This window comes from Lissotriton helveticus, chromosome 1_1, assembly GCF_964261635.1.
Source record: "Lissotriton helveticus chromosome 1_1, aLisHel1.1, whole genome shotgun sequence".
In the NCBI taxonomy this organism is placed as follows: Eukaryota; Metazoa; Chordata; class Amphibia; order Caudata; family Salamandridae; genus Lissotriton; species Lissotriton helveticus.
The window spans coordinates 109,898,392-109,923,321 of NC_136057.1; the positions used below are offsets into that span (position 1 = coordinate 109,898,392).

General features: G+C 45.9%; 1 protein-coding gene across 1 annotated transcript in view; it reads right to left on the reverse strand.

Annotated features, from left to right (window-relative positions):
* The window catches only part of LOC144761953 (uncharacterized), a 32,811-nt gene extending 13,444 nt beyond the window's left edge, over window positions 1–19,367 (reverse strand). The window contains exons 1-2 of the mRNA XM_078647155.1: window positions 19,255–19,367; window positions 6,031–7,640 (exon numbers count right to left, since the gene is read on the reverse strand). Of these exons, the coding sequence (XP_078503281.1) occupies window positions 6,031–7,609 (1,579 nt within the window). The 5' untranslated portion in view covers window positions 7,610–7,640; window positions 19,255–19,367. The remainder of the gene's footprint in view (window positions 1–6,030; window positions 7,641–19,254) is intronic.
* Between the last annotated feature and the right edge of the window lie 5,563 nt (window positions 19,368–24,930).

Here is a 24,930-nt window from a genome sequence, read left to right on the forward strand (position 1 = left end):
CTTTTAGCTGTGTCCCTCACCATCAGTCAAAAAAGAAATATCCTACTGCATTTTGAGGGGTTACAAAGATTAACACATAGTTACTGACGCCTACCCTTTGAATTTCAATCAATTGTGGTGGATATGATTAATGAAAATAGAATGCCGGGAACAGAGAGTTATTACTGTGCCATCAATAAGCTCCTTAGGTGCTGCACCTAAAAATGCTGATATTAAATTTTTTTGCTGAACGCCGGGAAAGGGAACTATTAGTCTGATAAGAAACTAGATATGGTTGCTCTATGTTGCAGGGAATCCCAGCCAGTGTGAGGATGTTATTTTTGAAAAGTAGTTTGGCCACGCCGCCATACTTTATTTGACTATTTTCCTCAAGATAACACTAGCAAAGCGCCCACTAATTTCCAAAGACGCCTACGGGCCTGCCGTCTTTCACGATATTGGGTATAAATGCCTGAGATGTCCTGATGGTTTTCTGCTTCAATATGGCCACCACGCAGGCAGCATCGAGGGCGCTGGTCTTGCAGGGCGTGAAGGTAATTTTTCAGCCCTAACACACCTTCTTCACAGCAGGCACCAGGTGTGTGTGGGGAGGGTCTCCCCGCTCTCATGTGTGTTATTCATTTATTAATTTAGTGTTTTATATAGTGCGAACATGACCCAAATGGGTATCAGAGTGCTTCACAATTCTACAGCATTGTACTTCTGACATTTGGTTTGATTAGTCCTTTAAACAAACTACCAAGTATATATATTCAATTTTAAGTGGAAAGCATTTCCACTTTACAAATAATACATGTCCTAAACATTACTAGAGATCAACTTGCATTACAATAGTATGTGTCCTAAATATTACAACATGTGACATTTTAGAAATACATGTACCAAGAATGCCTCATATTATTTAGTACAGTGGATTGTACATAGCAAAGAGATTGGTTATAGAATTTATAGCTATCATCCTAAACTGCTTTTGGCCTGGAAACGTCGTACAGATGTGGCAGGGTCGCGTCATGATGCTGCTGGTGAGAGTTGCCAGAAGATGCTTCAATGGTATGGCCCTCTGTACATGCCAATGTCCCCTCCACCCCAAGCCGTCCTTCCATTACCTTAGGTGCCAACTTTACAGTCGACAGTGAAGTTTCTGGTCGGCAGCAGCAGATAAGAGCACTTTAGTTGAAACGACTGCTACCATTATGCGAAGGGGAGGTGGTGAAGGCAAGAAAATGAAGTAATTTGCTTTTATAAATAACAAGCAAGGAGAGGCAAGCAGCGATGAGTGAGACGGTGAGGAACTGGCTCTCTTACAATGAAGTCAGAGAAAGAACAGGCTGTTTAGGGGAAACATCATCTGACATTTGATCTCGGTCTGTGAATGAACAACAAATGTGACGAGATAAGAACAAGAATTACAGCCGTTTACAAAAAAGCTTGGAGCGAGTGAAAAAAGTGCTCATATGAAATGCTCTTAGACAAAGAAAAAAGAAAAAGTGCCTAAAGCAGTTGATAATATGGGACCATTGCAAGGATACAAGTAACGGGACGGTGCTCCGTGGGAGGGAACAATTTACGAAAAGGAGGGACAAGTAGGAAAGATTAGCCATTTGGAAGCAAGGCTGTTTAAAGGAGATTCAAAGAAACAAATAAAAAGCAATGGGTGGGCAGTAAGCCCACAAAGTTAAGCGCTGTTGCGGCAAGACCTAAAAAAAAGAATTGTGCTGATGTTTCAGAATATATCAGAATTAGTACAAATGAAGTACATTTGTTTTGTATTACTGAAGTGTGGAGAAAAATATTTGAATATGATTGAAACACATTAATACACTAAGGGATGACATTTGCAAACATTTATCATTTATGTGCAGTAAAACCATATTTCGATGTAAATGTAATGATCATTTCAATTGTAAATGTGTTGTCTGTAATGGCAGTGCGCTACCACACCAAGTATACTCCACACTATGCCACTCAACTCCACACCACTCCACTCCAATCTATGCCACTCACTCCATGAAACAACACTCACTCCACGCTCCTCTACTCCACACCACTTACCCCACTCCAATCCACCCCACTCCAATTCACCCCATTCCAATCTATCCATTCCCAATTTACCCACCGCAATCTACCCCACTCTAACTCAATCTACCCCATCCCGCTCGAAACTACCCCACTCCACCCCAATCTACCACACTCCACTCAGATTTACCCCACTCTGCTCTAACATACCCTAGTCTACCTCACTCCACTTCAATTTACCCCAACTCTAATCTACTCCAATCTAACTGACTTCACCCCAATCTACCTCACTCTACTTCAGTCCAATTTACCCAACTCCATTTCAATTTACCCCACTGCAATCTATCCAACTCATCTACACTCCTACCACAATCTACCCACTCCAAACTACCACAATCTACCCACTCCAAACTACCACAATCTACCCACTCCAAACTACCACAATCTACCCACTCCAAACTACCACAATCTACCCCACTACAATCTACCATACTCTACTGCACTCCACTGTAATCTACCCCACTCCACCTAATCTAAACCTCCCCACTTCATCAATCTAGCCCACTCCACCCAATCTATCCCTCTCCACTTCATCCAATCTACCCCACTCCAAACTACCACAATCTACCCACTCCAAACTACCACAATCTACCCCATTACAATCTACGATAATCTACTGCACTCCACTGTAATCTACCCCACTCCACCTACTCTAAACCTCCCACTTCATCCAATCTACCCCACTCCACCCAATCTATCCCTCTCCAATTCATCCAATCCACCCCACTCCAAACTACCACAATCTACCCACTCCAAATTACCACAATCGATCCCACTACAATCTACCATAATCTACTGCACTCCACTGTAATCTACCCCACTCCACCTAATCTAAACCTCCCCACTTCATCCAATCTACCCCACTCCAAACTACCACAATCTACCCACTCCAAACTACCACAATCTACCCCACTACAATCTACCATACTCTACTGCACTCCACTGTAATCTACCCCACTCCACCTAATCTAAACCTCCCCACTTCATCCAATCTACCCCACTCCACCCAATCTATCCCTCTCCACTTCATCCAATCTACCCCACTCCAAACTACCACAACCTACCCACTCCAAACTACCACAATCTACCCCACTACAATCTATGATAATCTACTGCACTCCACTGTAATCTACCCCACCCCACCTAATGTAAACCTTCCCACTTCATCCAATCTACCCCACTCCAAACTACCACAATCTACCCACTCCAAACTACCACAATCTACCCCACTACAATCTACCATAATCTACTGCACTCCACTGTAATCTACTGCACTCCACTGTAATCTACCCCACTCCACCTAATCTATCCCTCCCCACTTCATCCAATCTACCCCACTCCATCCAATCTAACCCACTCCATCCAATCCACCCTACTACAATCCACCCAATCCACCCCATGTCACTCTACCCTAATCTACCCCACAACACTCCACTCCAATCTATCCAATTCCACTCCACCCCACTCTACCCAAACCTACCTCATTCCAGTCGAATCTAATCCACCCCACCCCAACCCAATCTACCCTACACCACTCTATATAACTCCACTCTATTCTACTCCAGTCCAATGTACCGCAATCCAAACTATACTTCACTCTAATCTACTCCACTCCAGTCTTCCCCACTCTACTCCAATCTACCTCATTCCACCCCACTCTTTCCCAATCTATCCCACTCCAATCCACTCCACTCCACCTCAATCTACTCCATTTCACCCAAATCTACCTCAAATCAATCTACCCCATTGCACTCTACCCCAATTTATCCCCCTTCTATCTACCCCACCCGACCTTGTGCCACTAACTTTTAGCCATGCCGAGCAGCAGTCACACTGGGGTACATAATGGCTAAAACTCGTTGCCAAAGCCAATAGCTTTCGGATAGGAAACACCTATTTGTTTTGCCAATGCTTGTTTTCAGTGGGTTTTTTCTTCTTCATCATATACACACGCAACAGTTCCCTGCAGGCTACTCCAGGCAGGGCCAGGTGTTCAACGGTGCCTGACCACAGCAGGGGATTCCCTGAAGGGCCTGGCTTATGTTTCTTTATTTTTTATTTTTAAGGGTTCCCGAACACTTTCTTGGGGTTCTCGAACCCTTGCAAACTTGTGTATCCTTATTGGACATCGATAGGGTTTCAGACCGAGCAGCAGGTCTCCGAACATCACAAATATCCACCAGGGTACAAGGCCAATTACTGTGCCTGCTCAGACACCTGCCTAAGGTTTGTGGACCTCAAGGGTCATGATGTGGAATCCAACCTCTGTTCAAAATCAGCAATTTCTTTCTACATTTTAACATTAGGCAGCCCCTGTGCCAGGGAGAGACAGGACGGCACCACAGCTCTTTATGGCTTCTTTAGTATTCTTACAGGATGCGGGGAACAAGTCTCTTCATCATGTAATGGTTCAAGATGTAGCCACCCAATCAGGGAGCTTCAGGTCCGCAGACCCAACTTTGGGTTTAGTTATCCGGAATGGACGACAGGAGGAAAAGCTCCTTAATCCAACCGGATCTAATATATTTTTACATTTGGGTCCGCGAGTCCAGATGCACGGACCATTCATGGGCTAAAGGTCCAGCTAGCTCTATCTTAAATGACTAGTGGCTTAATTTGAGGACCACAAAAAAACACTGCATGAAACTAGCCATGCCAATCCCAAATAGTTTTGTGCGGATTCTTTGAACTGTGCCAAAGTTATTATATGTGTATATATATAATTATATTACATGGGATTCTGTAATCCCTGTATAAATGGCAGTCTCTAATTTATTTATAATCAGGAATTTGTGACGCACCAAGTAAGTGATTATGAATAAAAGACGTCAGAACTCAGCTTTTATATGTTATTACAGTCGAGTCCTGAGGGCACAATGCCTGCTGCCAGCGCCAGCAGCTGATGTGAAAAGAAGGTCAAGTCACGAAGCATAATTGAAGCAGCTGTTTACAGCAACAAACCTAACTTTGCTTTTATTACTTCTGCTGTATGTTACTAGTTTACTATGAGAAGCAGAGGGAATATGTTTAATAGTTTCCTTAGATAAAGGAAGGGTGGAATCTTTCTGCATGTTTCTGCACGTTTTGAGCTACTGCAGCTTTTTGTTTTAAATGGACTTTTATTGAACTGTTTCTAACATCTTTTTGCAACAAATATCTAACAGTTTTTATTTTTACTTTTGCACAAGAGGTTTAAGGTTCATTCTTCATGTTTGCAAACATGTTAGCTGCTGCATATGTAGGAGCTACGCACCAAGCTTTGTGGGAAAGGTGATGGTGTGACCATGTATTATACGGGATAAAGTACCACCTGGTTCATATAATAAGATTATTGCAAGTCACCTCAGAGTTCCATAACCTTTGTGTATCTGTCTATCATGAGGTGGTGTGCACTCCAGGAGAACCCTGCAGTGACAACAACATCCCTGGTCGGTCCTGCTGTTGAGGCCGAATACAGACTAGTATTTTCATATCAGGAACTGGAGACGACTGCGTCTTACCCAATGTAACTGTGCAACTGGAAACACAGTTCCCTCTCCAGACTGCGCATGCCTGCTATTCTCAATGAACGCCACATCACTTGTATCCAACTATTACGTGTGATTCTGGCCAGTAATTCCTCCCATGAATTGCGCTATTTCCAGTTCCTCAGCCTGGAATGGGGATGAACAAGGAACGAGAAGAGCTACTGGCCTGTTTGTCTCATGCAGGGTCCGTAACCAGGCCTGTTTCTGCACAGGAAGGATGCAGTCCTGTGTGGAACCAGAGGGGGAAAATGCAGGGAAACATCTGCACCCTGTGTACTCGTACTCTGGGGGTCAGTACCGCTCAGTGGGTTCCATCCAAACCCTAATCCTCCCCTCAGAGACTTTCTAAAATCTGCCCATACACATTTTGAAGAGGTTACATGTGTTAGTATGCACTCCGAGAGTCCATTTATAGTAAAACACATACCTGGGGTAGCTTCGAACAGCACTAAATGTGATTTTGTATTTCCTCTCGCAATTGAATCTTCATCTGCAGTATCCAGTCCTAGGAATGATGGAGGCACACACTGACCCCTCTCATCAGGACAGAGCAGTTCTGCCTTGCAGTTCTGATGTTGATGCTGTGATTCAGGGTGCAGTGGTTCGAGTATGTAGTTCTGATCTGAACCCTCTGCATCAGCACAGGGAGGTTCTAGCTTGTACTTTTGATCTGAACCATGTGCATCTGCACAGGTCTGTTCAAGCTTGTCGTTCTGATCTGGTTCCTGTGCTTCAGGAAGCACTGACTCTAGCTCTCGGTCCTGTGCCGCAGTGTGCAGTGGTTCTAGCTTGTACTTCTGATCTGAACCATGTGCATCAGTATAGGCCGGTTCTAGATTGTCATTTGTATCTGGTTCCTGTGCTTCAGGGCGCATAGATTCTAGCTCACAGTTCACGTTTGGATCCTGCGCATAAGGAAGTTTCTGCTTCAAGCATAGGTGTTGCTGTAGGCACTGGGTTTGTTGTGACCCCAACTCATCAAAGAACAATAGCCCAGACTCTAAGTGTTCGTCTGATGACTTCCCATCAGGTGACACGGGTTGTAGGCTGCGGTTCTCCTGGCAATCTTGAAAATCAGAACACATCAATTCTTCCTCCAAGGGATCATCAGGTCCGTTCCCATCTGGTAGCGTGGGTTGTATACAGTGGTTTTGCTGTGGTTCGTGTCCATCAGGAAATAGTGGGTGTGGGCAGAGGTTCTGTTGTTGGTCCCAGCTATTATCAGACAATGGAGATGGTTCTTGCTTCAGGGGCTCATCTGGCTCCCACTCTTCTGGGAACGCTAATTGTACGCTCTGGTCTTGCTCTGGTCTCTGCCCATCAACAAATTCTGAGTGAAGACACAGCTTTGCCTCCAGTGACCTGCCTGGAGGATCTGTCTGAGGGCACCGGGATAGAGGACAATCCTGCTGTACTCCATTTCTATCTGGAAACCCAGGTTGCAAGCACTGGTCCTGCTGTGGGTGATGTCGATCAGGAAACCTTGGCTGTAGACAAAGGTTTGGCTCCTCTGGACGCCCTTGAACATCAGTTGGCGAGCAGAGCGTACACTCCTGCTTTGGTGCATGCCCATCAGAGAACACCGGCTGAAGACACAAGCTCGGTTCCTCTGACCTGTCCAGTTGAGGTGTCACAGGAGACTGGCTAACAGCACAATCTCTAATGCTCGTCGGACAGACCATCTCCAAAGACACTGCACCATTATCTAGATAACCGGGATCCTTTTCTATCCAGATTTTCTTAATCAGCCCAGCGACTCTAGAAGGTACGCCCTCCACAGTATTCATCAAGTTATCCAGTTTGGCTTCCAACTCCTCCAGCATGGATAGAACAATAATGTTGGGCAGGTTCTCCGAAAGCGGTTCCAGGTCCTGGTCCCTCTGAGCATCATTTCGGGATCTTGAAGTTGAGACATCATGAAGAGGTAAAGATGGGACTGTGGCTCTTACGGATTCACGTGAACACTGCGCTGTCACTTTCTTTTCTGGAGCCCGTCTTCTGCCCATTCTGGTAAATTAATGTTCAAGTCTCAAGTTTCTGCAGAGGAGAGGAAAAGAGAAAAGACAACACGTTATCACAGGACAGTTAGGTCACAATACTCCTGATCAGAGAAAATTGCGAATTTCTAAAACCTGAAAAGAATGGAATCATTAAAATTTCACAATACCCGCAACATAGTTCATATATTATGAAAGGCACGGATTTGAAATGTGTTTCCAACATTACGTCTGTTCCTGCTCAAATTGTACACTGTGCAACCACAAAAAGAGAATACAGTAACTGCCTTGCAGCAATGAAAGGTTTATAATACCCTAGCAGACAAGACTGCGCTATCATCCTCAATTGCACTGTACACCTCTCTTTTGCAGTATTCAGGTCAGTGACTGAAGCACGCGCCAACATAACAAACCTCTACAGGATCTACAAAACGCTTGTTATGTCATTGCATATATAGAGAGCATGTTCAACCTGGGGTGTCTTGGAACTGAATCAGAAATACATAAAAGAGGAGAAAACGAACCATAACGGGGAAGAATCTAGTCTGAATAGGCTTGTGGGCTGTCAGATTTCTGGATGAAAGGAACTTGTACCGAAGCTGCGTCCACCTGATCTGATCCTCTGTAATTTTGCAATAGCAAGTAAATTCAAGTGAGGAGATCTCTGCTTTTGTACGGGTGTATGCATTTCCACCTGGTTTGCAATGAAGTGAGGGGCTAGACATCACAACCCTTTAGGGCTGAGTCAGAGGGTCTGATAGTGGATTTGTTATTTCTATATAGGTGTGACGCGTGCCCACCTCTGAAGATGATGTAGTACACAAGCTGCGTCGCTGTGAATTACTTGTAGTCTATGAATGGTGATATTGGGTATTCTTACATATACTCGGTTGGCATAATGCGCTCTAGATAGGACTGCGGCCACCGCTATTGATTTTCTTGTCTAAAGGGGGAGGAGTGGGGTTAGTTTCTGAAGCAGTTTCAGCACAAATCTGCATTTAGATCCTACTGCTCCAGCCTGCTGGTTCTTGCTAAGATTGCTATTGATTATCACTCAGAGACTTTTAGCTGTGGGGTTAGGCTCCGGTAGCAATCTCATTTTTGTTGGAGAGTAAAGTTGGCTCCAAACATTGGTCTTATTCTTTCAAATTACAATCTCAGTTTGGTCAATATTCAGTTTTAGCTGATTCAACCTCATCAAGTAATCATCAAATTGAATCATATTTTGAGACTGGAGTTGTGAGGCTGACATTCCATTGATAATAATAATCTGAGAGCTGGTGTATTTATAAAGCCTGGAACCTCTTGAAGACAGTTCTCTGGCCAATAGTTTTTGCAGGTTAAGGGAGCAGAGGTATTGCCCTGAAATTCTTGGTTATATCCAGGACTTCTCCCTGGTTTTTCAGTAACAAGAGCTCTACAGCATTTTGAAACGCGCTTGGAGCGACAGCTTGAGCTTCTGAATTGATGAAAACGCTCTGCAGGGGACTGCTCAAGACCTCGCTTTTAGATGGAGACACAGCATCCGCAGTGCCCAGATACCCTTGGGGTGTGCCTTATAAATGCTGATTGATTGATTGATGAGGTCAGAGATTCCATGACTGCTGGAGGGCAAGGGTCAGTTGGTGACCCAGATTTGACCTTGATCATTAAATTCATGAAGCCTGTTTATTTCTTCAAACATGGATAAGGTGGTTGAGTTTTTTCAGACTCAACTTCAGAATTACTGCTGCTGTATTTGTTTATACTATCTTTAAAGAATGTTTTTTTTGTTAACTATTTAGATTGTCACAGAATGCCTCAATAGGAGTCAGGGAAGTTCTCATTTCATCTGGGAGCGACTAATCATTCAGGATTTCAAAAAACAATTTTCATTTGCTTCTAAGATTTGTTTTGCCTATTAAGAGGACTTTGCATGGAACGGGGTTGCCTTTATATTCCTCAAGCTCAATTTAAAAATTTGATTTTGCTCTCTTTAGCATCACTTTCCCACCAGTGTCGACGCAATGCAGGTTTTGCCTCCTTTAACTCTGGCTTGTACCAGGGCACTGGTCTGGTGCGGTTTATAACACGCTGTTGGATTTGAGGGGTGTGGGTCACTAGCATGTCTGAGCCACAGAGTGGATTATTTTTCTTTGGAGAGAAAGTCTTCAATTGATGGGAAGAGGGGGGAGGGGTTTGAAAGTGTTGATAACACTGGCTCTGTATTAATGTATCGCCATGTGTGTATGGTTTCATTTCCTGCTTGTGGATCAAGTTAGAAAAATCTACCGAATACAAACGCTGATCAAATACTGATTGGACCATATGCAAGGAAGGATGATTATATTCAGTCAATTCGAATTATACGCCCAGATCAGATCTAAGGGATTTCGTTTTATGTGATCTGAGCATGTAATGTGCTGGTGTAAATTCAACATCATTAAATCAGCAAATTCATTATCTTTAGGGACCAAGTTTTCGTCATCAACTCGAAACTTGAGAACGGAAAGCAGATCTACTCCTTCAGTTGGAGTAATTTGGGAGCAATGATGGTTCCGGAGTGAAGAGCGGTCGAGCAGCCATCTGCCTCACGCCAGTTGCGTTCGCTTGGCTAGGCGGCCTGCGATGCGCGAGCAGAGGCGCTGGCAGGCAGCGAGGAGAGACGCGCTGCTAAGAAGAAGCAGAGCGGTAGCTTTGGCAAGAATAAGTCCTTGGGGCTTCTGCTCTCTGCCTCGAGAACCACGCAATCCGTGGGAGCGGACTCAGAGGACCCACTACATACAGACGCTGACCTGGCTGTTGGAAGATTTCTCCCTGGCCGCCCTTATAATTCTGGGAAACTTGGCGACCGGTTGCAGCTCGTGGTGTGGAGCAGGGGAGTCCCGGAGGGGCCTGAAAAACTGTATTAATATGAGTGGCAGGGGGATCAAGAGAGGGAGCAAAGCCAAGAACGCCACGGAGCCTCGAGACAATGCTTCAATGGAGGGTGGCACCTGCAACAGCCGCATCCGGCAAGAGGTTAGTGCCGCTAAAAAACTGCTTGGAAAACCCGGTGGGGCCGGGGCAGACGCAGGCAAAGACTGTACTAATACAATTGGCGCGCCCACACTAGCCAAATTCTTCCAAGGGGGCAAAGGGCAGATTAAAGGACAGAGTAAAGGATTAAGCCATAACATTAGTGCAAACAATAACCCTCTGCCGATAGTCTCCCCAGACCTGGACATAACCCTGTCTAAAACTCTTGTACCCACATTAGCCCAGGACCCTGAGATTGACGTAGTACATGGGGGGATGGAGGTATCGTCTCAAAATAACCCTGTGGCTGCTTCAGAACGAGTAGGTGGAGTGGAAGACTTTACTCCCTCATCTCCCCCAGCCGACACCGACACTGACACTGACCAGGAAAGCCAACTGGGTCTAAACGGAACACACAAGGGAGATCTACTTGCACAGAGGTATGAGAAGCCTGGAGCCCCACTAAGTACACCCGAGACTGGGATAATCAACTATATCCAGGCCCTGGAAGCAGCAGCTGGCTCTCAAGCACCCTGGAACCCGGACGTAGGGCCCGAACATTTTTATTCTGTATCTGATGGTACCAGGACATCTTCAGATGAAGGGGGCCTTGGCTCAAGCGAAGGGGATGGTGACAGTGAGGAACAGGCTAAAGACACAGGGACAGTGCGCGCCAAAAAGGGAAGAAGCAAAGGAAAAAGAAGGAGCCAACTGAAGTGGGACTACTCAGACTCGCAAATGTCCTACCCCCTGGATGAAGACGAGGAGGCGCAGCAGACTGACTGGGAAAAGGTAAAGAGACTGCCAGCTGCCATTGATTCATCCGAACCCTCTTTAGCTTCAATACTGGTGTCTATCAAAGAATTCCAAGAGGAGGTGCGGGCGGACAGCCAGGCAGTAAAGAGTGCAGCTAAGAAAGTGCAAGGTGGCCTCAGACGTCTAAATAAAACATGCACAGACATAAGTGATCTTGTTACTATGATAGAGGGGCGCACGGAATATCTGGAGACCGAGGTTACGGCAGTAAAAAAGCAAAGCGAAGCCAACACCGCTTGCCTGGAAGATATAATGACAAAGATGGAGGAGCAGGAAAATCGCCAGCGAAAGAACAACCTACGCCTGCTGGGCATTCCAGAAGGTAAAGAGGGGGAGGACCCCAGAAGGTTTATTGTGAAGCTCCTACGAGACTCTTTTCCTGACCATCCTACCTGGGACTGGGACCGAGAGGTGCAGAGGGCCCACCGCTTCCCCTTCAACCTAAGGAGACAGCGCGGCGGCGGCAACAGCGGCACGGAAAGTGGGCACCCAAGGGTGTTTCTAGTTTATTTTGGAAACTTATTACTGAAACAACTCATCTACGATCAAGCCTGTCACCAGGCAGTGGAGCGAAGGTGGCGCCTAAGGCAACTGATTTCTCCATTTCAGCAGGCAGGAGCAGAAGCCTATCTCATGAACCCTGCCAGGCTCAAAGTCATCTTTAGCGGGAACTCTCAGGTCTTCTTGACCGAAATTAAAGCCGGCGAATACCTTGACGAGATTAAATCTAAAATAAGAAGTACCTAGATTAAAAGCATCAAGAGGAATGCTAAAAGGAACTTGTCAAATATAGACATTAACAGATATTAACATGAAATGTCTTTCTTTTTTCTCTAAAAATGTCGTACTAATCTTAGCAATAATTCAGATCACGGTTTTTGCATTTGCTTTTTCACCTTTCCACGTGCGAGATATATTTTATAAGGGGTACTTCTTCAGCTTAGCTGAAAATACTGGCCTCAGTCACACAGGGTGGCACTTAGCTGTTTTTTGACCCTATGATTAAAGAGGTGTGGCGGGTGGCTGTACTTCACTCACGGCAACCATCACTCAGGTTATACCTGATTGCTCGGGTCTCAAGGGGGGAGGGGGGCAGGAGGGGGGAACACAAAGAAGATCAGCATGTTTCAGGGACATCCTATGTTTCACAGTTATTCACCTATTTAGATACTTGTAACAAAGACTACGTCCAGATTCGCTTTAGAGAGGAGGGGGGGAGAGGAGACTGGGGGGGAAATTGGAAAGGAAAGAAGAGAGGAGAACAATACAATTGCAGAGATTTTCCGACTCGCCATCTCTTTAAAACAAACCATTAATAGCTAGCATAGGAATTCTTAGGTTTATTTCTGTTAACGTTTGTGGGTTGAATGATAATGGGAAAAGACAGAAAGTGGCGCAAGGATTAAGGTCTTTAGGAGGGGATGGTATATGTCTCCAAGAAACCCATCTGGAGGGATCACAAAAACAGCTGTTGGACACACTAGGCTAAAAAATCACAGGAGCTACCATACAAGGAGCAAAAATTAAAGGCGTGGGAATATTGGCTGAAAGAAAACTATCTATTAAGAGCTCAAAGGTGAAATCCGACGCACTATGTAGATGGGTGATAGCGGAATGTCATCCTCCTACAGGCACCCCCTTCACACTATGCTCAATCTACGGCAGCAATACTGACAACCCAAGCATTATTAATCAGATATCCGGGGAGCTAGCCCATTGGCCCACTCCAATAATTCTATGTGGCGATCTTAACATCAACTTGCTGCACGATCTAGAACTAGGGAGTGAAAGGAATTACAAAGGCAGGAAGCCTCTAGTCTATAAAGCATTAATTAACCTAGCGCAAACACACGGGCTTGGGGATGTTTGGTCTAAACTTAACCCTTCACAACCTGGATACACATATTTCTCATTTCCACATCAAACATTCGCCAGGTTAGATTATTTACTGATCTCGTCTTCTCTGCTAGACAAATGCACAATAGGCCTAGCCCCACGTTTTATGTCAGACCACAACCCACTCATTCTGACGGTTTGGGGGTTCGAGATTGGGAAGGACACCCCCAGGTGGAGCTTTGAGAAAGCACTTCTACAGGATACTAGCTATCGGACCCATATGCAAGCCTGGATTCAGGAGTTTCTTGAAATAAATGTGGGGTCGCGTCCAACACAGTAATTTGGGACACGGTAAAAGCTGGTATCCGTGGGGGAGACGCTAAGATTCTCAATTAGGAAGAATAAAACAGAAAAGTAGTTAATAACCGACCTACAAATAAAGCTAACTGCAGTAGAAACCGCATTAATCCAAAGGGTCCAGAACGGAGCTGAAACAGAGATTATACACACTGAAGCAACACTGATTAAGGCTAAAATAGGAGCAATATTCTCGGAAAGAGCTGCATCTAAGTGGGCAGCCGCCCGTGAGACACTATATGAGTGTGGCGACAGTATTGGCCATCACCTCACCGTCAAAACAAGACACAAAACGGTAAACTGCGAAATATGGACAATCCGTCTACCTTCAGGGATAGAAACCAGTGATTTTAATAAGATACAAGAGGGTTTTCAAGATTTCTATGGAACTCTTTACTCAGAAGGAGTGTTTCCTTCTGAGTAAAGAGTTCCATAGAAATCTTGAAAACCCTCTTGTATCTTGACGACGACTTAGCAGAGCAAGAAATTACTAACTACTTGCAGGACATCGAACTAAGGCAACTTAATACAGGCGACTCTGCCCAGTTAGAGAATGTGCCAGAATGGGACGATATTACAGCTGCCCTATTCAGTTTACCGGATGGTAAAGCGGCGGGTATAGATGGTATCCCTGTAGAATTTTATAAGGTCTTTGCGCCCCAAATAAAGCATTTTTCTTGACATAATCACCACTATTTTTAACGGAGGGCCACCCCCCGCGTCCTGGTCTAATGCAAAAAATTCTTTCTTCCCAAAAAAGGATAAATCACCCTTAGAAATGGGTTCTTATAGACCCATTACTTTGATAAACTGCGACTCTAAGATCTACTCCAAGTTGCTCCCAATCAGACTGTCCATGGTAATAGAATCTCTGGTCTCCGAGTGGCAACATGGATTCATTCCAAAAAAGGGTACCACGGAGCATATACAGAGAGCCATCACCCTGTTTGATGCCGCACAGGTGTCAGGAGAACCGATGTCCCTGATTTTACTAGACGCCGAAAAGGCCTTTCACCGGGTCTCCTGGCGGTTCCTGTGGGGCATCATGGAGAGGATGGGGTTTGGACAAAAGTTTAAGGAGGCAGTGCAAGCACTATACTACCATCCGACAGCCTGTCTAGTGTTAAACGGGAGTCTCTCCAAAAACGTTAGTATCTCACGAGGCACCAGGCAGGGCTGTCCCTGCTCCCCTCTGCTGTTCGCTCTTTATATAGATCCCCTAATAAAAAAAATAGAGAAAGATCTGGCCATTCAAGCCATGAGCACACAGGGACTGCAAACAAAGATACTGGCTTAAGCAGACAACTTGGCCATTACCACCCCTGATCCCGAAAATGCTATGATGGCACTAGAAGCAGAGGCCTATAGGTTTGGAAAAATCTCAGGATACGCGCTAAACAGCTCCAAAACTCAGATAATAACTAATAGTGAAATTCACTGGAATAACAGCAGGGTAGTAACAAAAGCAAAGTACCTGGGAGTGACTATAACTGCAAATTTGGACAACCTGGTAGCAGAGAACTTAGTCCCTTTGGCCACTGATACGAAAAAGTCCCTTAAGGCAATTGGCAATCTGCACCTTACAATAGTGGGAAGATGCAATGTAATTAAGATGACATATTTTCCAAATTTACTTTATTATTTTCGCTAAATTCTGCTAGAATTCACCAAGATACAGCTAGCAATGTTTCAGCAAATTTTTACACAATTTATTTGGGCGTACTCACAGCCTAGACGGGCCCTGAAACAACTGACACTTCCTAAAGAACGGGGGGTGGGCATTGCCAAACATAGTACTCTATTATTGGGCATCAGTCTTACAATATAGTACCAAATTAATCACAACACATCCTTGCACCTCTTCTACTGAATTGCCATCTCCTTTCCGGATGTTAATAGGAGAGGAATCTCGCGGCTGCCTTTTCAGACAGCTATCCTACGGATATTACAAGCGAGTTTGGTTTAAGACACTGATGAACTCTTTTAAGGTATTTTCTAGTATACGCAGGATTTATGGTCTTGGAAGGTTTAATCACTACACCCCCTTACTCAAAATCAAGATCTGCCTGGCATTTTTTACCTAAGTTACCTAGCAGAATGGTACAACGCTGGTATCTTAAAACTAGGGGACCTAATTTCAAGCAAGAGAGTGAGCACATTTTTAGAACTTCAAAGCAAATTTGGGTTAAAACAGCAAGATGCCTTCAAGTACACAGCTATTTATAGCTTTCTCTCACAGAAGGTGGGGGGACTGGCTGGGTTCTCAGAGGTTAAAATGATCAATATGCTATCAACTTCGGTAGCCCCACGAATAGCGTCTATCTATGCCATTTTAACTCTGAACACACCGGATGATCTTCCTAGAATAGCTGACAAGTGGTCATCAAAATTGGAAGCGCCACGTAGCCTGTTTTTTAAATCCTTGGAACTTTCACAGAGAGACTTACTGTCAGCTAAATTGCAAGTACAGCACTTCAAAACCATTTTTTACTTATATTTAACTCCTAGCAGAATTGCAAAGTGGAGCACGGGGGAGGGAACAACATACCCACGCTGCTTAGCGGTTGGAGCTGACTCCATCCATATGTTTGCTACCTGCCAAAAACTGTCCTCTGTCCTGTCTAGAATACAGGAATTCTTGGGAAAGACTACACACTAACCCCCACAATTATTATGCTAGGGACCTGTGAAACACTAAGGGGGACTAGAGGAGGCGCTTTGGTATTTGTAGCTATGACAGTTTGGATGATCTGTGTAGCCTCCGGGCGGAAAGACGCAGACCCGCCACCATTCTCTCAGTGGCTAGCCAGGCTAATGGCGACATACCATCTTGAGAAAGCGATATACGCTAAAAAAGGTCGCAAAGGGAAAAGGAGAGGGTTAGACATATGGGAACCTATTACCACATGGCTTGAACGCTCAGACTAAATCTCTATATTTAACTCTTCAATTCCTTAGCACCTCCAACCTCCAGATCTCCCTTTTCTTATTCTTTTTTTGTCTCTCTTTTCATTTTTCATTTTCTTTCTCTCTGTTCTGCAAGTCGCATTACACTTCCAGTTTTTGAAATTCTCTCACGATGCTTTATTCGTATGCACTTTGATGTTCCTGATTAATATTTTGAACTTTATCCTTCTATTGTGTAAAAACGAGGTGGGGGGAGGAGGGGGGGGACACCACTATGTCAAACTCTGTATATTTTAAAAAATTAAACAAAATGGAGTAATTTATAAAAGAGATGTGTGGATCCACTGGTGAATAATTGCTGCTATCCCACCTCCTTTCTCTGAGCTCATTCTCTTTTGGTCATCTCGGGTATGGCTTCTGGAGATCTGGAGTGGATTCCGCTGACAACCAGGTTTCAGTTAAGAACAGGATATCCAGCTTAGAAGATTCTAATAGTTTGAGTATTTCCACCTTATCTTTGCCTAGGGAGGGTGGGTTTAGTAAAGCTGCTTTTAACGACTCCTCAATCTGAGGATGTAGAAGAGTCTTATTGTTTGTTGGTCCGCAGTGAGGGCTGTTGAGTACTAGTATATGCGGCTGGCATACACGCCATTTGCCTCTAAAAACAAGACAAACATGGGGGAGATACTAAAATCTGTGTGCCTGAAAGACTTTAGATCTTAAGCAGAATATGAGAAATATTGAGTATACTACCTGATTTCAGCTCCCAGCAGTGGCGGCTAGGTGTGCCTGTGAGCAGACAGGCTTGTCTTTGGCAAAATGCTTGCAACGCACATGGCAAATGTTTGCAACAAACATGCACAAAAAATAAATTGCTCTTTAAAAAGTCCATTCAATTGTGTACTCACAGATGTGACACAAACTCCAACTCTCACTTGTACAGCCTCACACCTCACACCTCATTTATAAATGGATTAATGTAACAAATCAGATATCTCTTAACCACATTTTCAATGCTGCACAATTACACAGGCATTGTGCTCTGCTGTGCACAAACATGTGAAACACAATTCATCCCCAGGCACAAAGAACTACACACTGGAAATAAGTAAACAGATGGATCAGTCGCTTACACGGTCATATATAATGTTCCATCCAAGACAACCAATCACAAACAAACACATACACACTGTCTCGCACACACAAATCACTTCCATACATTTTGTAGTGAAAGGTTAGGCTTCGTCCAAGCCATTCACGGGTATCAACTACTCCAAGAGACCTTCACACAGGGTGGGCACAGATCTGCACAATCACATGTAACACCCCAAATAATCACGGCTCACTCTTCTCACAAAGGTGTTGCAGTCACTTCAACAGAGCTGTGTCATCCTAGAGACTCTGAGGCAACACCCAATGTGGAATGATGCTGAGGGAGTTGGAAGGTGTCAGTATCTGAGGAGGAAGCAGTTCTGTGGGTGGAGCATTCTGTAATATATGAATTCCTCCTTTCTATCACCATGGACATGCGATACTTCATATATTAGCGACACGCGGAAATATGGAAAAATGTACAACGCTTCAATTCCAAATAGGGAGCCCCAAATATGTCACAAATCATTAGTATATCAACGAACTAGAATCAGCTTCATATGATACTTATGAATAAAACAACCACCTTACTTTAGGGAACAAAGTGCGGATATCAAAGGGTTCAACGTACAGAACTGTGGACAAAGGTGCTTAATAAAGACATGTATTCTGAGAGAAGAAACTAATATTGTTCGGTAAAAATATGCTTTTGTTTCCTCCTAGCATACCTCTTAATCCATTGCAGAGACAACCTCCCACTGAATACAAACATCAAAGAACAAGGTCTGAGCAGGTATTGGTGAAAATGAGTAACAACTCCAATTCTGGACGAATGTATGACGTTACAACGCATACATTTACAACGCATGCACTTACAACGCAGTTTTTATATTGCAACATCCACTACAACGCATTCCATTGGATCGCATGACACTACATCGCATTTTAAAAAACTACCTTTACAACGCATTTCATTACATCGCATACTACCTTTACAACGCAAACCATTACATTGCATTTAAGGTAAGTGTTGGATAGTATGGGGATACAAATTACTATTCCAACTCCAGGGGGTGCAACAGTAGGGTAAGTGTTGGATAGTGGAGGGGTAAAAATTACTATTCTAACTCCAATGGTATGCATTGTAATGGTATGCGTTGTAATGCCTGCGTAGTAGTGAATTGCGATGTAGTATCATGCGTTGTAATGCCTGCGTTGTTGTGTCATGCCTTGTAAAGGATGTTGCGATGTAATGCCTGCGTTGTAAGTGTAGTGCGATGTAATGGTTGCGTTGTAAAGGTTGATTCCCATTTTCCAGATATAAAGGAGTTAAGGCCACACGCTGAGGCCACAGTAAATCTTTGATGTATTATAACAAGGTCACAAAGTGACTCTCTTGCACTGTACACCTCAAGTCCTGAATTTCTGCAAGGATACATAGCATTTTGGCACATGTAGCTTGGATGTAAACACTGTTAATGTGGGTGTTTAAATATCATAATGCACTGTCCTTTAAAGAGCCATTGCTAAATGAAGGGATTCATATAGAACAGTGGGCCAGGTAGTCTCACAATTATTAAACATCACACACACACCTGCAGGCTGCACCCCCACCCCCCCGCCCCCCCTCCATCTAACGCCTCACTGGCCTGCTGAAAGTGAAGGGACCTGCAGACAGGCTCCTCCTTGCGCTGGACAGACGGACAGAGCACCAGGGCTTCTCCCTCCTCTGCTACAGGTTGGGCTCCGTTGCTGGTGCTGACTCTGCCGCCGCTGACCCAGAAGCAGACACGTGTTAGTGGGCGGGGGCGGGGCTTCATTCCGCCTCAGCTGCTCGTGCTGACGCTGCCCCCGGTGACCCGGACACTGTTCATCTCTCAGGCCTGAGGAGAGCTCCATCGGCTTCTTGCTTCTGCCGACTCTGCCTCGGGTGACCCGGAATTAAAACTGTTCATGAGTTTCCAACAGTGAAGGAGAAGAAACCCTTGAGAGAGGATAGAGGGTGAGACTGAGGAGGAGGGGAAGGAGGGAAGGAGGGGAGGAGGGGAGGAGGGGGGCACAGGGGGGGCGCAGAGGGGGCAGAGGGGAGGAGGGCAGTGGAGGAAGAGGGGGCGCAGAGGGGGCAGAGGGGAGGAGGGCAGTGGAGGAAGAGGGGGCAGAGGAAGAAGTGAGGGGGCAGAGAAGGAGGTGAGGGGGGCAGAGGAGGGAGAGGGGAGGGGAGGGGAGGGGGAGAGGAGGTAGAGAGGAGGGGGGCACAGACGGGGCAGAGGAGGGGGGCACAGAGGAGGAGAGGGGGGAGATGGGCAGAGGAGGGGGGTAAGGTTGCAGAGGAAGGGGGATGAGGGGCAGAGGAAGGGGGAGGCAGAGGAAGGGGGGCAGAGGAAGAGGGGGGACAGAGGAAGGGGGTGAGGGGCAGAGGAAGGGGGGAGGGGCAGAGGAAGGGAGGACGAGGGGGAGCAGAGGAGGGACGGGGACGAGTGAGTGAGGGGGATCTTAGGAGCATCTGAGGCAGAGGAGGCGGGCAGAGGGGAAGGAGTCTTAGTGGACCCGGTGGGCTATAAGGTGGGAGTGAAATAAAACAGGCAAGACTTGGCCTTCTATAGATATTTTTAAATATCATATCCAAATATTCTTGTACCATATGTTAGAATGTTATTAGTGATGATTCGCTCAGCAATAAATATCTGTTATAGAAGTTCAAGTTCGAGAATTTGTATAGCGCACTACTCACCCAGAGGGTCTCAAGGCGCTTGAGGGAGGTGGGGGGGTACGTCACTTGTCGAATAACCAGGTTTTTTGTTGTTTTCTGAAGGAGAGGTGGTTCTGTGTAAGGCGGAGGTGGGTGGGGAGAGTATTCCAGGTTTTGGCCGCTAAGTAGGAGAAGGATCTTCCTCCCATGGTGGATCTTTGGATGCGTGGAATCGCGGCGAGGGCTTGATTGGACGATCGTAGTTGGCGGGTGGGGTATTCGGGTCCTAGGTCGTAAAGGGCTTTATGTGCGTGGGTGAGGAGACGGAAGGTTATTCTCTTGTTGACGGGGAGCCAGTGGAGGTCTTTCAGGTGACCGAAAATGTGAGCTTGGCGGGGGATGTCTAGGATGAGTCTGTCTGAGGCGTTCTGGATGCGTTGGAGTTTTTTCTGTAGTTTGGCTGTGGTTCCGGCGTACAGGGTGTTTGTTTCCGTAGTCCAGACGGCTTGTGACTAGTGCATGGGTGACCGTCTTTCTTGTTTCGGTGGGGATCCAACGGAAGATTTTTTGAGCATACGTAGGATGTTGAAGCATGATGATGAGACGGCGTTGACTTGTTTGGTCATTGAGAGGGAGGAGTCCAGGATGAAGCCCAGGTTGCGCGCGTGGTCCGTTGGTTTAGGTGCGTTGCCTAGAGCCGGTGGCCACCATGAGTCATCCCAAGCAGAGGGGGATGATCCTAAGATGAGGACTTCCGTTTTGTCTGAGTTCAGTTTTAAACGGCTGTTCTTCATCCATTCTGCCACTTCTTTCATGCCGTCGTGTAGGTTGGTTTTTTGGGTCTTTGGTGAGGGAGAGGATTAGCTGGGTGTCGTCTGCGTATGAGATGATGTTGAGGTTGTGTTGGCGCGCGATGGATGCGAGGAGACTCATGTATACGTTGAAGAGGGTGGGACTGAGTGATGATCCTTGTGGAACGCCGCAGATGACTTCAGAGGCTTCCGATTTGAAAGGGGGGAGGCGGACTCTGTGGGTTCTTCCAGCAAGGAATGAGATGATCCAGTCCAATGCTTTTCCTTGTATTCCGATGTTGCTGAGGCGTTGTATAAGGGTGTTATGACAGACTGTGTCGAAGGCTGCGGAGAGGTCGAGTAGGATGAGGGCGGCTGTTTCTCCGTTGTCCAGTAGAGTTTGAATGTCGTCTGTTGCTGCGATGAGGGCGGTCTCGGTGCTGTGTTTGGCTCGGGAGCCGGACTGTGATGGGTCGAGGGAGCCGTTGGATTCGAGGAAGGCGGCAAGCTGATTGTTGACGGTTTTCTCAATGACTTTGGCAGGGAAAGGGAGGAGCGAAATGGGGTGGTAGTTCTTAAGTTCGGTGGGGTCTACTGTGGGTTTCTTCAGGAGGGCGCTGAGTTCGGCATGTTTCCAGCTTTCCGGGAAGGTAGCAGAGTTGAGGGAGCAGTTGATGACATCTCGGAGATGGGGTGCGATAATGAAGTCTGCTTTGTTGAAAATGTGGTGGGGACAAGGGTCGGTTGGCGATCCTGAGTGGATGGAGTTCATCAGGCGGATGGTGTCTTCAGTGGAGATTGGGTTCCAGGCGCTGAGGTTGTTGGTGGGGGGTTTTTGTTCGGAAGTGTGTGGGGTGGACTGCTAGCCAAAGCTGTTATGTATGTCAGTGATCTTGTTGTGAAAGAACGAGGCTAGAGAGTCGCAGAGGTCTTGAGAGGGAGTGATGTCGTTGGTGCCGGCAGTGGGGTAAGTAAACTCTTTGACGATGTTGAATAGTTCCTTGCTGTTGTGGGTGTTGTTGTCGAGTCGATCCTTGAATGCTGATTTCTTGGTGGTTCTGATCAGTTGGTGGTGTTTGTGGGTGGCGTTCTTGAAGGTGGCCAGGTTGTCAGTGATTGGGTTTTTTCGCCATGCTTTCTCAAGGGTGCGACAGATCTTCTTGGATTTCTTGAGGTCGTCATTGAACCAGGGGGCTTTTTTGCTACCTTGTATGATTTGATGGTTTTTCAAGGGTGCTAATTCGTCGGCGCTGTCGGTGATCCATTGTGTGAGGTTGATGGCTGCTTGCTTTGGGTCCGATGATTTGGTAGGAGGGTTTTGGTGAAGCGATGTGAAGAGCTGGTCGGTGGTAATTTTATTCCAGTTTCTGTGGGGGATTGGTTGTGGGTGGTTGTGGGTTGTGGTCTTTTTGTAGTTGAAGTGAACGCAGCTGTAGTCCGTCCAATGGAGTCCTGTGGCGTGGTTGAAGGAGATGTGCTTGCTGGAGGAGAAGATTGGGTCGAGCGTGTGCCCGGCATAGTGGGTGGGGGTGTCAGCAAGTTGTTTGAGTCTGAGATTGGCGAGGTTGTCCAGAAGGGTGGTGGTGTTGCTGTCGTTGTTCTTTTCTAGGTGGAAGTTGAGGTCTCCCAGTAGGATGTAGTCCTCGGAGGAGAGGGCGTGTTGGCTGATGAAGTCGGTGATGTCTTCGCTGAATTGTGTGCGGGGTCCAGGTGGTCTATATATGAGGGTGCCTCTGAGTGTGGTCTTGGGGTCGATGTGAATTTGGAAGTGAAGGTGTTCGGCAGCTGCGAGGGGGTCGTCAGAACTGGTCGTGATGCGGATGGTGTTCTTATGGACGATGGCGATGCCACCTCCTGTTTGGTTGATGCGGTCCTTTCGGATGATTTTGTAGCAGTCTGGGATGGCTATGGCGATGTCTGGCGCTGAAGAGGCGTTCATCCAGGTTTCTGTAAGAAAGGCGATGTCCGGCGATGTGGTGTCGAGTAGGTTCCAAAGTTCAGTTGCGTATCTGTGAACTGAGCGGGTATTGAGCAGGATACACTTCAGGTGGTTAGTTACGGGGCTCTGTTTGGAGTTTGTGGGTTTGGTGTGGGTCCTGATGCAGTCGAACTTGCAGGAGTGGCAGGTGTTTTTCACCCAACATCAACACGAGAAGGAACGCTTCCCAGAACCCCAGACGCAATCCGGCACGAATCGCCTATCATGCGCATCCGCTAAGAATAAACTATCTGTTTATTCTACAAATGCTACGAGCTGGCTCCATCTAGTGCGACAATGAGGAGTTACGCTTTTGAGAACCCCGCCCGAGTTTTGGCATATGTTACAAACTAAGTGCAACAGCCGATCATCATTATTTCGTCATAACGCGTCTTTCGTGAAGGACCTAACTATTGAATACATTACAGTTTTATAAATAAGGGTACAATCGTTAGGTTCGTGTAGCGACCTTCTGTGCCTCCTCAGCTGGATACAGACATCCATGCCATTATATCAGGTTGAGTGAACATCTTACTGAGAGTGTTGCAGATTTATAAGATTTTATAAATATCAAGGATCCAACAACAATAAGAATTATCCATTATTTGTTAAGCGTTTTACTATCGTACTTACTGGATCAGATTCGTCGGTGTCTTGCTGATTATGCGCAGACATAAAAGATAAATTTATCTCCACAAGGGTATTCGTCATAACCCTACAGAGCAGTGTAAACAATTATCTATTAGTTGCACTAGCTAACCAGAATATCCATTATAGAAGAGATTCACGCCCACCTTTTCTTTGTTATGTATATGTCCTATTGCAAATGACGGACTCCTGAAGAAGGCAAATGCCGAAACGCGCGTAGAGATTCCATCCACCGCTTTGCTTACTCCAATAGCCCTGCGTACCATCAATGTCATTTGAATATTTGTTTTTCCTTTTTTTGTCTGTTATTAGCTTTTTCCATTCATGTTTCACTATTGATTAGTTGTTTTTTTGCATTATTGTTATATTCACATATGTTTGTCATTTTAAATGAATATGAATAGATTAATATGAAATATGTATCAGAACATAAGAAAATGATCAAAATAAAACAAAAATATATTTTTCCATAATCACTATAGTTATGATCTCTGTTTATGTATGATTAGAATCAGTGACATATCAGGCTATTTTCCTAGGTCGTTTTTGGCATATTTAATCAGCTCACTATTAGGTACGTTACAAATATAGTGGCAGGTGAAGGGTCCATGGGTTTGTCCTGGTGTGGCTTGGTAGCAGTCTGGGAGACGGCCGGGGTCGAGTGCAGAGAGGGTAGCGGCGTTGTACGTTATGCAGGTGGAGTGGGTTTTACAGGGGACAGGGGGTCTGGTGCTGGGCGCGCTCCAGGCGCGGACGGTGCGTAGACGGGCTTACCTTTGGCCCACCTTCGGCGCGCATGGGGCGCTTCCGCTGCGCGTAGGCTGTTCTGACATAAGTGGATAGTGGAGGGGGCGGAGCGAGGGAGGAGCAGCTGGGAGGCGGGAGCGGGGTGGAGAGCCGGGCTGGGAGGCACAACAAACAAATAACAAAATGGCAGCAAGCCAAAAGTGAAACAGGACGAGATTGGGGCACAACCTGAAAATCGCTATTAAATGGTCAGTGGCACTGGCACAATCAGGCACAAAAAACTAAAGTAGGCAAAGCGAGCAGTGCACAGATGAATAATAAGTGAAGATCAGTCTAGCAGTAAAGCGCTACGAAAACGATATAATCAGGCACAATAAATTGCAGGAAGCAGTGTGCAATTGAAATCAAAGGCAATGAGCAGTCTGGCAGTAAGCGCTACGATACCAATGAAAGGGCAGGGAGCAGCGTGAGG